Here is a 12,782-nt window from a genome sequence, read left to right on the forward strand (position 1 = left end):
TATATTATTTAAAATTAATGTTATTAGAGATATTGAAATTTATGCAAATTTAGATTTATGGGTGAAGTGTCAAAATGTTTTGTTTTAACATACAAGGAAAAACAAGATGCAAGAGGTAGGATATGCTTAGGTTACAGTACAGTTAACTTGAATCAAAACCACAAAAAATACAAAGTGCATTCTGTGGTTCTTCCTTTAGTCACCTCTACAAATTGTAGAGCTGCTACAAGTCACACCACTAGCCTCCAGCCCACTGGCATAGCCTAACTACTTCTATTTTTTGACACTTATTTTTACAGTTCTGTTGAGTATAAATCAATAGCAACTTTTGCCCCCCAAAATTAATGCTGTCTTCTCCTAAGCTATTTCTACACTGCCAGAGACTAGAACCCAAATGGACAGCTAAGTTGTCACAACTGTACATACATTAACAGCCTGACTTAATGCAGGAGTTTTCTTGCCTGCAGTAACAATTCAGGCAAAAGCACATAGTTAAATAACAAGTCCAACCTACAGTTTAATTTGCAGTATGCAATTATTAGAATTGTTGATGATACAACTAAGATATTGTGTTTGTAAAATAATATTCAGGAAGAGATGGATTTTGAAACTAGGATTGGATTACTTGTAAGCGTATGCATGTCCTATAGAACATTTCTTGAGTCTTCAGATCAGCTGATCACCTCAGTTTAAAAGGAATTCATGCATTTGCTTTTTGAAGAAAAACCATAAAATCTAAAATATTTATTAATAATCCCTTAGAATGATTATATTGATCTCGAGGAAAGACACTAGAATGTGACTGTGAAATTTATTCAAAGTGGAATGTGAACTGTTGCTTTAGCTTTTCTTTCCGTACAGCTTAATAAGATTATTCTACCCTGCAATGAAAAAAACCTGTTTACACAAAATAGCTTTACACTACAAATTATGAGACTTTACTTCAATGAAGAAAGAAGTTCATAGGTCATTTTTTTGGATAGCTGTAATTGAATCAAAACACTCCACTTATCCAGAGTACAGTCTAGTTTTACCTATGTCAATCTGCAGTTCCTTTCTTGCTGTTTTCACATTAATAGTATTTATAATGGAGAAATAATAGATGTGCAGTCAGAATAACTAATAGAGTAAAGTGTTCTGTGCTCTGTGAAAGATAAACAAAGAAATAAATCTATGTTGTTTACAGCCTTTCCTTTTTCCATGTATAATGAACTTTATCAATAAAACAATACAAACTTCATCAAAGAAAAATCTTACCAATTTAGCCCAAGAAAGGTCTTCATGGAGATAATCTCCAACAAATGCTGTTTGCAGTAGGGATGTATTTATTCTTTTCAGCCACAAAATACTGGCCATCCTTCTTTATCTCGTGCTCCAACTACAAGTCACATCGTTACAGATCAGTCACATAATTACAGATAAGACAACTCAATTAAGGAAGGACAGAAAGCATATGGTTTCTAGTTAAGAATTTATACATAAAACCCAAATAAAATATACTTACCTTTTATGCTATGATTTCTTTTCTTAGGGAACCACAGTCAAGTATCCCGGGTGCCTGTTACTATCAAAGTTCTTGATGTAAATGACAACGCTCCTGAGTTTGCATCAGAGCATGAAGCCTTTTTATGTGAGAATGGGAAGCCTGGACAAGTAAATATCTCCATGTTTTTTATGTTGTATAATTTAGAATGTTAGAATGGGGTGCAGTTTGTCCCTGTCATTTTATCTTTAATCCAAAAATATGTGCCTATTTGTTCATGCTGTTAACATTCCTTTAAGATATATCTATAATCATATTCCCTGGTACATCTCTTTATATATGAACATATATGTTTTTAAAATATAGATTTTTAAGGTAAAGGTTGGTATCTTGAGACAATATCCAGAAAAAATGCTGAGTGTCTGTAAGCTTCCCCTGCTTCCAGTATTTTTGATGGAGCTCATCACTTCATAAGTTCATGTACTTTAATAGCTAAAAGTGTAATCCAGTCTGAATCTCAGGGAATGAACTAGATTGCTGCTTGTGCCATATATAATTTAGTAGTAATGCTTAAAACAATCAAACCATTTTCCCCTGCCTATATCTAAGTTACAATCTCTGTCTATCTAATTCTTACTCATTTTTCTAAGGTAATTGGGAAGAAAAAAGAAATCAAGAAAGCCAAACACAGTTTGATGGAAAGTCAAGTGATTTATAACTGAGTTTAAAGTATCTAAAGAGGGACAGAGCGTTGGAGAACTTGAGTTTGAGATTTTCCTTATATCTCAGAGGAGAAAAAGAAAACTGATTTAGCAGGTTATTTCCTTCATAATTTGATGAAATTAGAGAGCTAGCAGAGAAATGTATACAACACCCTACAAGGTGAAATACACCTAGCTAGACTTCAAAAGCAAGGTTTAACCAGTGTAGCCTTTTTCAAAGGAAATCAAGAAGATTTCTTAAAAGGCATTTATTTTGAAGACAAATGTACAGAGTTAGGGAAGAATATATCATATGCCAAATAAACTGCAAGATAAAAATTCAAGAAAATGTTCAGACTTTTAGAAAGTAAAGCAGCATAATAAAGATTTAACTTTTGTCCATCTTGAGAAACACAGCATGTTACAGCAATTCACTGTTTTGAAACTTTCTAATTTATTTCTGGCTCGTGACATTTTATTTAAATAAACAGCAGCTGACAGCATGACACTAGACTTGTTAATCCAACTATTCCTGTGTCTCATGTGGGTGTTAGGCATTGAATTCACTATTTTCCAAAGTAGGTTACCTGACAATAGAGTTAGAAATGATTTTCTTTTACTAGTACTAAATGACAACTCTATTGTAGTATATGACAATCTATCTCTACCAAGGCTGGATTGTTACTGTTGATTTAACTTTCTAGCATCCCTATTTGTTTAATAAAAAGGTGTCAAACGTGTCACTTAAGAAATAAGAATTCTTTCTACTCACTGAAAAGATTGGAATGTGCCCTTATGAGCAGACATTTCTCAGGAAACAGTTATGTTACTGTTGGTACTGAAGTTCCTCTAGCTCAGTGTGGGTTTCTGTTTAGCTCAGGTTGATTTCAGAGGCTGAATAGTTATGTTTTGTATGCTATCCTAAATTATGAGTATACTTCTTTAATTTTTTTAATCCAGAACTTGGTAAGCTTTCTTCAATTCAGAAAGATGAGCTGCATAGTGTATTCTGAATATATTTATCAGCCTTCAGATGGCTTAAAAAAACTTGAAAAACCTTCCCAACATTTTCACTTTGTAATAAAACCAAATTTTTATTTGAAAAATAAAAGATGATTGGGAGTAAGCTCATAAAAGTGGCTTTTGTTTAAGCACTTATGGACAACTTCTGTTAAGCAATATGTTCAACTTACCATCACCTCTTATGCTCTCATTCTGATGGCAGATGTCTGTTGAGCATGAATTCTTGTGTGAACTTTATAGATACTTTTTCAGTATTTGGCTGACAGCATGGATAAGGTGACACCAATTCTGCAATTTAATGTTTTAAACAAACAAAGTTATGAGAACATTAAGTATGCACCAGTCCAAAGTAATGAAGTTTAGATTCTGAATTTGTCATTTAAAATTTATTTGCTCCTGTAAAGGGTTTATTATCTGCACTACTGGATTAGTTTTTCTTCTGCTTAGTATTTTATATTCAAATTCTCTCTATATTCATATAGGAATAAATCCTTTTAATCAGTCAAGATGTAGAATTCCAAAAATGAAGTATGTCTCGGCTACAAAATGTGAGAAGGAATACCGTTTCACACAGAAGCAAAAGCCTACTTTGGATAGTTCTCCAAAGTTTAAACTGAAATATTACAGGTACAGGAAGGGCACAATCAAGTTTTGATATTTCAATACATTTAAATTTATAAAATTAAATATAAGTTTAAATCGTATTTGAATCAACATAAAGGAATTATATCCAAACCTTTCATGGGACCGTATTTGCAGCCCCTACATGTGTTGCCTGATCCATCCAGTTCAGTATTTTAAGTGTTCTATTTTGGATTCCGATATAATTGCAAGTGGCAATTGCAGCTGCTGGTGATGTGACAGAATGTATTAAAAACTGTTGACGTATAATGTTACCAGATGCATATGCTTTGTTTTATCCTACATGTAACAGTAGTACAGCCTGTAGGAGATGATGAGGGGCAAAGTGAAAGTGGGAGGGAGGAGATGTGTTCTTCTGTTCTCATATGCTCCTTGCACGTTTTTGCACACAAAGGAAAGTTGTCATAAGTATTTTCTGTCGGTCTTAGGAAAAAAGACTTTAACATAATGTTACAGTACTTCCAATTTAGCAATAAAGCAGCTCATAATTCTCCCTTTACTTTTACTGGTCCTCCCGCACTGTTCTCAGGTTCACTGTAAAGCGCTGTTTCCTCAAAACTAAGCTGCAAGAATTTCAAACACTTCAATTGCATAGGCAATGATGTACCGGAGTGTAAACTTGCATGTAAACTAGAGCAGTATAAAACAGAATACAATGCTCTCTCAGCCTCTGTCAATTTTATTTAGTTCTTCTAATCTATTTTATTAGATTGGCTTTTTCTAATGTTCAGAAATCTTCAGATAGATCATTGTAGATCCCTGTAGAGGATTGGCTCTACGTGCAAAGTAAAGTAAAAATGCTATCATGAATCTACTGCTCATAGTATTATGGACCTGCAAAGTAATTTTTTAAAAAATCATGTACAATACTGTCACTTCAGAAGTGTTTTCAGAGTTGGAGGAACAATGTACTAATTATTAGGAAATATTCTAGATCAGTCTGCTGAGTTGCATCACAAGGAAGGACTTTTAAACAGTACCATATATAATAGTCACACGTAGGCATTTATAATGCATTGATAACACTGGTGATAACTTTGTTTTTCTATTTATCCTTCTACATCATTCATTATCATTATACAGGTAATCTTTTTATAGGTATTATTTCACAGTGGTTTTGTAGAAGTACAACACAAATTTGCAGACTATAATGCTGAGTTGTCCTAGGGGATCGTTTAACTATTAATTTCAATCCTGAGTTGCTTGTTGTGCAAAATATGCTCATTTACTGTTTTCCCAGTAAGTATATGTACAGAATCAAATATATACATGAATTTTTAATACAACATCAAAGTTGAAATTTTATACGGGATAATTTCAGAAATTTCAAGATTGAACAGCTAAAGAGATATAAACTTCCAGTCCAGTGCCTAGAGATAAGCAATGCAAAAATCTGTTCTCATTTGGTTATTATTATTGATTATTTTTGTTGTATGGAACACACATTTGTTCTGTATGCTATTGCATGGAGAAAAAAAAAGTAATCTTAGTAAAAAGTAAGGCAGAACAGCCCAGGAAATTTCTCTACCATGTTATTAACAACAAGTCAAGAGTTGGAGTATTACTTAAATAATATTTCATGAAATGATTACAGAGCAGTGACCAGTAAATCATGCTCATCAGCATACTAGAATGTAGTCATGAGTATCACTGGACTTTACTCACGTCAATGGAGTTATGCTTTTTCCATTTTTTTTCTTTTTTTTTCTTCTTTTTTTTTTAACCCTCGTGTTAATGCAAGCACGCAAAGAAATAAGGTTGCTATGGGAACACTAACTCTTAATTCCTTTATGTGTGCATGTAATCCAACAACTGTAGTATTTCACTAAGCTTGTCTTTTGCGTATGATGTTATTGTGCATTTTCACAGAACAAATGATTTGGTAAACAGAGAGGGGAACTGTTGGAAAGATTGAGGGATATCTGTTTTTCCTGTAACAATATACACATATATATACAAATATATACATTCAGATTCTATTTCTTGAAAATTTCCAGTCTAGAATAATGCAAGAAAGAATTAACACTCATGTAAACAGTGAAGATTAAATTGCAAAACCATTGGAAAAACTGTGCCTATTAAGTGCACTTCACTGTGCCATTTTCCTTTTTCCTTTAGGCTGCCACATTCTAGCAGTGTTTGAGAATTTGAACAATTCTAAAACATACATGTCTAAAAACTACTTGTTTGAAATGTCATTCCGAATTGTACTTACCTAAGATGCAGAATTTGTGGTACCTAGTCCCAACCCGGAGACAGATACACGTAGCTATTTCAGTACCATATTTGTCTGCAAGGAGCAAGCTGAGAATGTTCCACTCCTGTAAATGGAATGGACAGTGTCTGTATATAGGTTTTCAGACAGTTACATTTTACCACACTCTAGGTGAAATCCTAGCTCTCTAGGATTCAGCATCTTCTAATACATGCATTTGAAATCATGGCAATCAAAGGTTCAAACTTGGCAGATAGAGCTAACCAAAAAAAGAAAAGAAAAGAAAAGAAAAGAAAAGAAAAGAAAAGAAAAGAAAAGAAAAGAAAAGAAAAGAAAAGAAAAGAAAAGAAAAGAAAAGAAAAGAAAAGAAAAGAAAAGAAAAGAAAAGAAAAGAAAAGAAAAGAAAAGAAAAGAAAAGAAAAGAAAAGAAAAGAAAAGAAAGGGAAAAAAAGGGAAAAAAAGGAAAAAAAAAGGAAAAAAAAAAGGAAAAAAAAGGAAAAAAAAGAAAAAAGGGTTATTTAAACCATCAAAAACTTTTTCCAATACTTTTTTGATCATAAGTCTGCCCTGTCCAGAATGTATTATTTGGCAAGGAAGGAATTCACTAGGAATTCACAGCTTGGATTTTCCTAGAATATCCTACACATTATGAATCCCTATATCAGAACCTGCTCAAATATTTTTACATACATAATATTAAATATTTATGTTTTGATGCTGGTCCTTGTGGTTGTCTAGTAAGATTTTGTTTTTTCTTTGATACTTGAAGAACATAGAAGACAAAGTGTGATACTGAGTGCTATTTTATATGTAACATACATGTCGATAGTCATAATTCCTCTTGCAGTAAATAAAATATTAATTATTAGCATTTTTTAGTGAAGCTTTGAAGATCTGAAGTATGTTAATATGTTTACTTTTTTTGTTCTAATCTTTTAAAATGAAATTTCTACTGTTTTGTAATTTGAAATTAATTGTCCAAAGAATTATTGGTAAAAGGCTTCAGTCGTTACATAAATAAATACACGAGACAAAAATGTTGTTAAACTCAACAAACACGGCAAAGTTCAATAATTCTCATTAAATGTCTAATAAACCCCATCTAGCATGAACAAACCACCGCTGAAATTCATGTCTGAATGCTGGATATAGATTCATAGTTTTCTTTGTTTCTACTCCAATAGAAAATCACATGGAATGAAAAGCATCTGCACTATAATATTAAAATACATATATCAAAACACTTTACTGATTATCTTAAAATGTTTTTTCATCTTTTCTTTTTCCATACAGCCTTGTATGATTTGAAGATGATCAACTGCAGTATCATTCTGAGTAGTGCTGGAGGTGAACAGTGTCAATGATGGTGCAGATAGTTGAGGTACATACACTGCAGATGCTGTGGTTGATCATATAAATCATACAGGGTACTTCATACAGAGTTATTCAAAGGTATTCAGCCTATCCAAACTCATTCCTCTTCTAACTTTAGTATCCTGCATTATTCTGGTAATCATTTGCTGATAATAATATTATTAAAAAAAAAAAATCCATCTGCATTCCTAGTATAATAATATTTGAGGTTTTATGAAAATTAAGGAAAAAAATCCTGTTTTCTTCAAAATTCCAAATACAGTGTTTCTGAAACTCTCTGTCTCTTCTTTATTAACGAATAATAATTTATTACTTGCCTAAACTTTAGCAGTTCTTGCTGCCCCCTTTTATGTACCCATCTCCCCTTATTCTCTACCTCCTCTTTCCAAAAACAATGTAATGGGCTAGATCTACTCTCCATTTTCCAAATGTTTAATCTAACACCTTTAACAACCTAGCAGGCTTATACATTTGCAGTTTTAGTCTGTCATGTAAAGAAGCAAGAATATGTCCTATAGAATGAAATGTTCTTTGCAATACTGTATGTTTATTGAGTGTGAATTTATGAAACTGTTTTCTGTTATAGGTAATTCAAATTGTCAGTGCTGTTGACAAAGATGATCCTAAAAATGGGCATTATTTCTTGTATAGCCTTCTTCCTGAAATGGTCAACAATCCAAATTTTACTATCAAGAAAAATGAAGGTAAATATAAAATATATGTAATATATACCTGAATAACTGTTTTGAATTACTTGATTGACTTCAATTTGTTTACCAGTTCGTTCCTTGGGCAGTATCAGTGTAGGTAATCTATTTAATGGTACCTTAATTACATCTTTTACACCACTTCTGGTATCTTTAGTGTGGATCAAAAGAAAGTAAAATGTATACTAAATTTAGATCCAGCAAACAGCGCATTGCTTTAAATGAGATTTTAAAGGATCAGTTGTATTTCTAGTAAGTTGAAATTCCAGAGATAAACTCTAAAATGAAAATGTTGATAAATATCATCAAATGGTCTTATGGGGATGTAGATGGGAGAATAAATTAAATATCTATTAAATCCCACAAAAGAAACACATTTTAAGCCTGTTTGTTGTCTGCATAAGGGTTCCAGAGTATTTCAGTTTCTTTTTACTAGAAAGAGGAATTTGCTAAGTCATCAAAGCCCAGAAGGGCACTTTGTATCACTGTGCTTTAGAGCTCTTCTGAAAGGGCATGATATCATTTTGTAGTACTACAGAAGTGGAATTTCATGCACAATGAAAAAATACCCATTTAATATTGTTAAACAGCAGCTTTAGACTGATCCTTTTTTTTGACACACTCATACTTAAAGGTCATATGAGAAAGAGCTGGGAATAATCACAGGAATGTTACAAACAGTGCTTTATGTATTTGTACTTACGTGAATATTCAAAAAAGTTCTTCCATTCTGGATTTTTGTTTTATTTCAAAATAAATGTTACCCAGTTGGGAATTTTAGTTAAGTAAAATCTATTTTTTCTCTTATTTGCAATGACAATGAAGGAAATCCTTGTTATAATAAGACGTATTTATGCAGCATATGTGCACAGGTGTAAGAGTAATGTATGAAATGTCAAATAAAAAGAAACTGTTGCTTTCCTTTTTATTATTCTAGCCATTCCAACGAAGAAGAATGATGGCACCATTTTTAAATGCTACTGTAAAAACCTAAATTCTTAAAAATACAGATTTTTTTTCTTTTATTAGACATTTTCTCTTGCAGCATTCACTAAGTATATCTCTACTTATATCTGTACTTCATGTGGGAAATGTCACAATGTTTTCTGCATTTACAGAAGAAGATTAAAAATTCTCTTCAAAATCCATTTCATAGTCATCAATAGTGTAACATAAATTGAATTAAGCATCCTGAATGTTAGGTGGCTTGCTTTGTACAAAGTCAACAAAGGTCTTAGCATTTCTCATAATATTTAAATACTTAGCTCACATAACTAATTAGCTTTGTCCTTCCAATCTGTTACACATTTAAGACTCACTTCTCATCACAGCACACCTGACCTGAGTAGGAGTGAGGAACCTTTCTGTACAGCATTCTAAAAAAATAAGTCCAGTTTTATTGCAACATCACTTCTCACTTTTGCACTGATACATTTTAATGCATTTTAATTGGTTAAATATGTGAATAATTTTATAACAACCAGCTGAAATCTCCCAAAAGTAAAAGTCCACTTGAAGAGACTTTTCTGATTTTACCTTTCGGTATCCATTAATGAAATTTCCACTACACATACCACCCTTTTCTATCAGGATCACTCAGCAAGTAATTCAGTCCATGGCTGATGCTAGAACATGATCTCCCACAAGAATCAGGTATTCCTGTCAAAGCCAAATCAGAGTATAATTTGGTTGAAGTGAGGTTTCTTGTCATTTAAATATAATAAATCACTAATAAATTATTTAGTTATGCCAGTTAAAGACTGGACTTGGTCATATCTTTGTATTGCATATATCTGCCAGATAAGCATGAGCAATTATTTGTATTGAAAAAGACCATTGTTCCTAAAAAAAAAAAAAAAAAAAAAAAGGAAACTGAAGTGACAAGTCAAAATTCTCCGTATTCATACTAATGCATTTATGGGCTGTACAAAAGCCAGTTTGCTATGTAAGTAAATGCCTATAACAAAACCTGTCTGATTTCTGAAGAATTGTCTTTCTGAGGATTAGATCATTGCACGAGCTGCTTAGGTTTGGAACTGAAAAACATTTTCTCATGCTGGTGGGCAAATTTCTTCACATCTTCCTCTGACATCATAGCTTTGCCTTCCTCCCCTGTTCTTGGCCTCCCGGTGGATTTCTTCAAGGCAATAGAGACTACCATGATGGCTGCTAAAGAAATGCTATCTTCTTATGGATCTTACAGATCAATTCCATTATCTCAGGAAATCTAATACAGAAATCCAATCTTTTATTTGCCAGCATTAATGATTTTTTAAATTTATTTAAATTGTTTTTCATGTTTTGCCTTCCTACAAAATTCTCTCCAGAGCAGAGGTAAACAAAAACACCCCTGAAGAGCTTTTCTGAAATGGTATTACCCTTTTGGATTCTTATTTTGTGTTTTTGTTGTTATTGTTCTTGTTGTTTTGTGGCATTTGGCAATGACTTCTGTACTTCATGAAATAATGACATTATTTATCTGATGGCATTAGAGTGTGAACTATGCAATCTGGCTTCTTCTGTGGGAAAAAGACTAATGCTCTATTTCCATCCTTCATACAGAAGGATATTTAAGAGAAATATATTTTGGAATTTTATTCTGCTATTTGGTCCATAACCACAACAATTAATTCATTTAGTTTGTTGCCTATGGGATAATTCTGTTGTTAAAACTTTCCAGATTGCCCCAAGGCAAATTCACAAGATACTTAGTAATTAACTGTGCTGCCCAATTATGCTACAAATGTTCTGATAAACTACTTTGTCATTAATAAATATGTTTACCAGGATGACAAAATGGTGCATCTTCACCAGAAACAAAAATAAAAACAAAACAAAACAAAACAAAAAACTTATCTAAAATTAAGTTATTTTATAGAAATTACCCCATGGTTGTAGTAGAATCTGTTCCTTTAATTGATATACTGGCATACTTTCTTTGTTTCCACTGTTAAACTTGCATATTTACAATCTCTTCTGTGTAGACAGGATGTCCTAAAAGAACCGTAGAGGCTGTAGTGCCTTTCCAAAGTAAGTAATGTAAAAATGTAAGTTTAACTGTCATCGTACATCTCATCAAATGTCTGTAGATCATCTCTCAGCTGTGTTTATTTTTCATAGCTCCTGATTTGTTCTTCCTGTTTTTTTTTTCAGCTCAAATGTCTGTTACAGAATAGTTTTTCTTAGGTTTTGTGCCCTTTCTAAATAGGCGGCTACTAATATGGAATCAATTGATCCTACTTACTGTCTCCAACTGGTATGCAAGGAACGATGCTCGTTTATCTTGCCAGAAGCATAAAATTCAATCCCATCAAGAGAGAAATAATAAAATTTTGGTAAAAATGTAAGAAGTTAATGCCACAGGAGAAATCATGTAATATTTTCTGTGCTAATGCAGGTGACTAAACCTGTGAGTCTATGCCGTATCAAAGCCTTGACTGCATGCTCAGACAGTGATCATTTACTTTTCACTTGTCTTTGGGCTGGGCCAGTAGGTAGAAGCGAAAGTGGGGAAGATGAGTGTAAGTGCTTTGTGTAGTGCTTCTGACAAAATTCAAACCAGCAAGAACCTAAAACTTCAGATTAAAATATCTGATGTTAGACAGAATATTCCCTAGCAATGTGTCGTTGAATCCGTAGCCGAATGTAATTAGCCCTTCTGAAAAGCTGTAGGAGCACAATTAATAACAAAAAAACTGATGGGAATTCAGATGACTGTTAAGTATTTTGTATGGTCATGGCATCAGAAAATTGAAATGAAACCTCTAGAAATTGAATTAGCATTAGTTGACATTGTTTTTTTTAAGGTGAGTAATCTTCACAAGGCATAACCTAAAACCTAATGCCAGTAGATGGATTGTGTCCTGCATTCCAAACAATATGCTTACAGCAATACCTGTTGTCAGCATTCACTTCCTACTATTCTTATGGTTTCCTTAGTTTGTTCAAGTAAGAACAGAATTTTGTGCTAAAAGCTTTTCCACAGATGTAAACATTTTGATATGCTGCCAATGCAATTTTTACTTTCAAAAGCTAGCAAATACATCTTTGCCATAAAGTGACTTCAAGTTTTTCCCAAAAGATGTTTCCATTGCATTTCCATTTTTCTCATGCCAAATTTTGTTTCCTAATGGAATAAACTCTGAATCAAATGTTCTACAGTGCCTTTGATGCGCAGCTTTTCTGACAGAAGTAATGGTGCATCACTACTGTATAAATGTGGTATTATGTACCTAAAACTAGGGCTCATATGGCAGCAGTAACCACAGGGTTTTTTGGAACACGGGCAGACCTTACCCTTACAAACCATCTTAATGACATGCATTTGTATTCCTGCAAAACTTCAGTAGACTTGTAAGTTATCAGCCTGTCCTCTAACCAAAATACTCAATGTCTGTCTGGAGATTTGAGCTCTGAATTTTGGCCAATTTGATTTTTGGGAGTACAAATGAAAAAGGTTGTTAGTTTGGTTTTTTAGTATTATTATTTTTTATTGAAGCATGTATACTTCAGTGATGAATTGTTTTGTTGATTCTCTCTATCGAACTTTATTCTCAGCCATGCATAGTCTATAATACTTAGAATATCTATAACAGCTCCAAGAATATTCATGTTTAATCGTTCATTTCTTTTGTGCT

The 12,782-nt window shown here is 32.8% G+C and overlaps 1 protein-coding gene and 1 long non-coding RNA gene across 2 annotated transcripts in view; one reads left to right on the plus strand and one right to left on the minus strand.

Annotated features, from left to right (window-relative positions):
* CDH8 (cadherin 8) overlaps positions 1-12,782 on the plus strand; it is a 139,974-nt gene that overhangs the window by 105,738 nt on the left and 21,454 nt on the right. The window contains exons 10-11 of the mRNA XM_031614887.2: positions 1,532-1,653; positions 8,025-8,142. Of these exons, the coding sequence (XP_031470747.2) occupies positions 1,532-1,653; positions 8,025-8,142 (240 nt within the window). The remainder of the gene's footprint in view (positions 1-1,531; positions 1,654-8,024; positions 8,143-12,782) is intronic.
* On the minus strand, positions 1,264-6,235 carry LOC149916167 (uncharacterized). The gene is made up of 3 exons (XR_016470601.1): positions 6,065-6,235; positions 3,378-3,495; positions 1,264-1,378 (listed from the first exon to the last, which is right to left on the minus strand). It is a non-coding gene; the product is annotated as an uncharacterized LOC149916167 (long non-coding RNA).

The sequence above is a fragment of the Phasianus colchicus genome, chromosome 13 (assembly GCF_987193195.1).
Source record: "Phasianus colchicus chromosome 13, bPhaCol1.hap1.1, whole genome shotgun sequence".
Lineage (NCBI taxonomy): Eukaryota > Metazoa > Chordata > Aves > Galliformes > Phasianidae > Phasianus > Phasianus colchicus.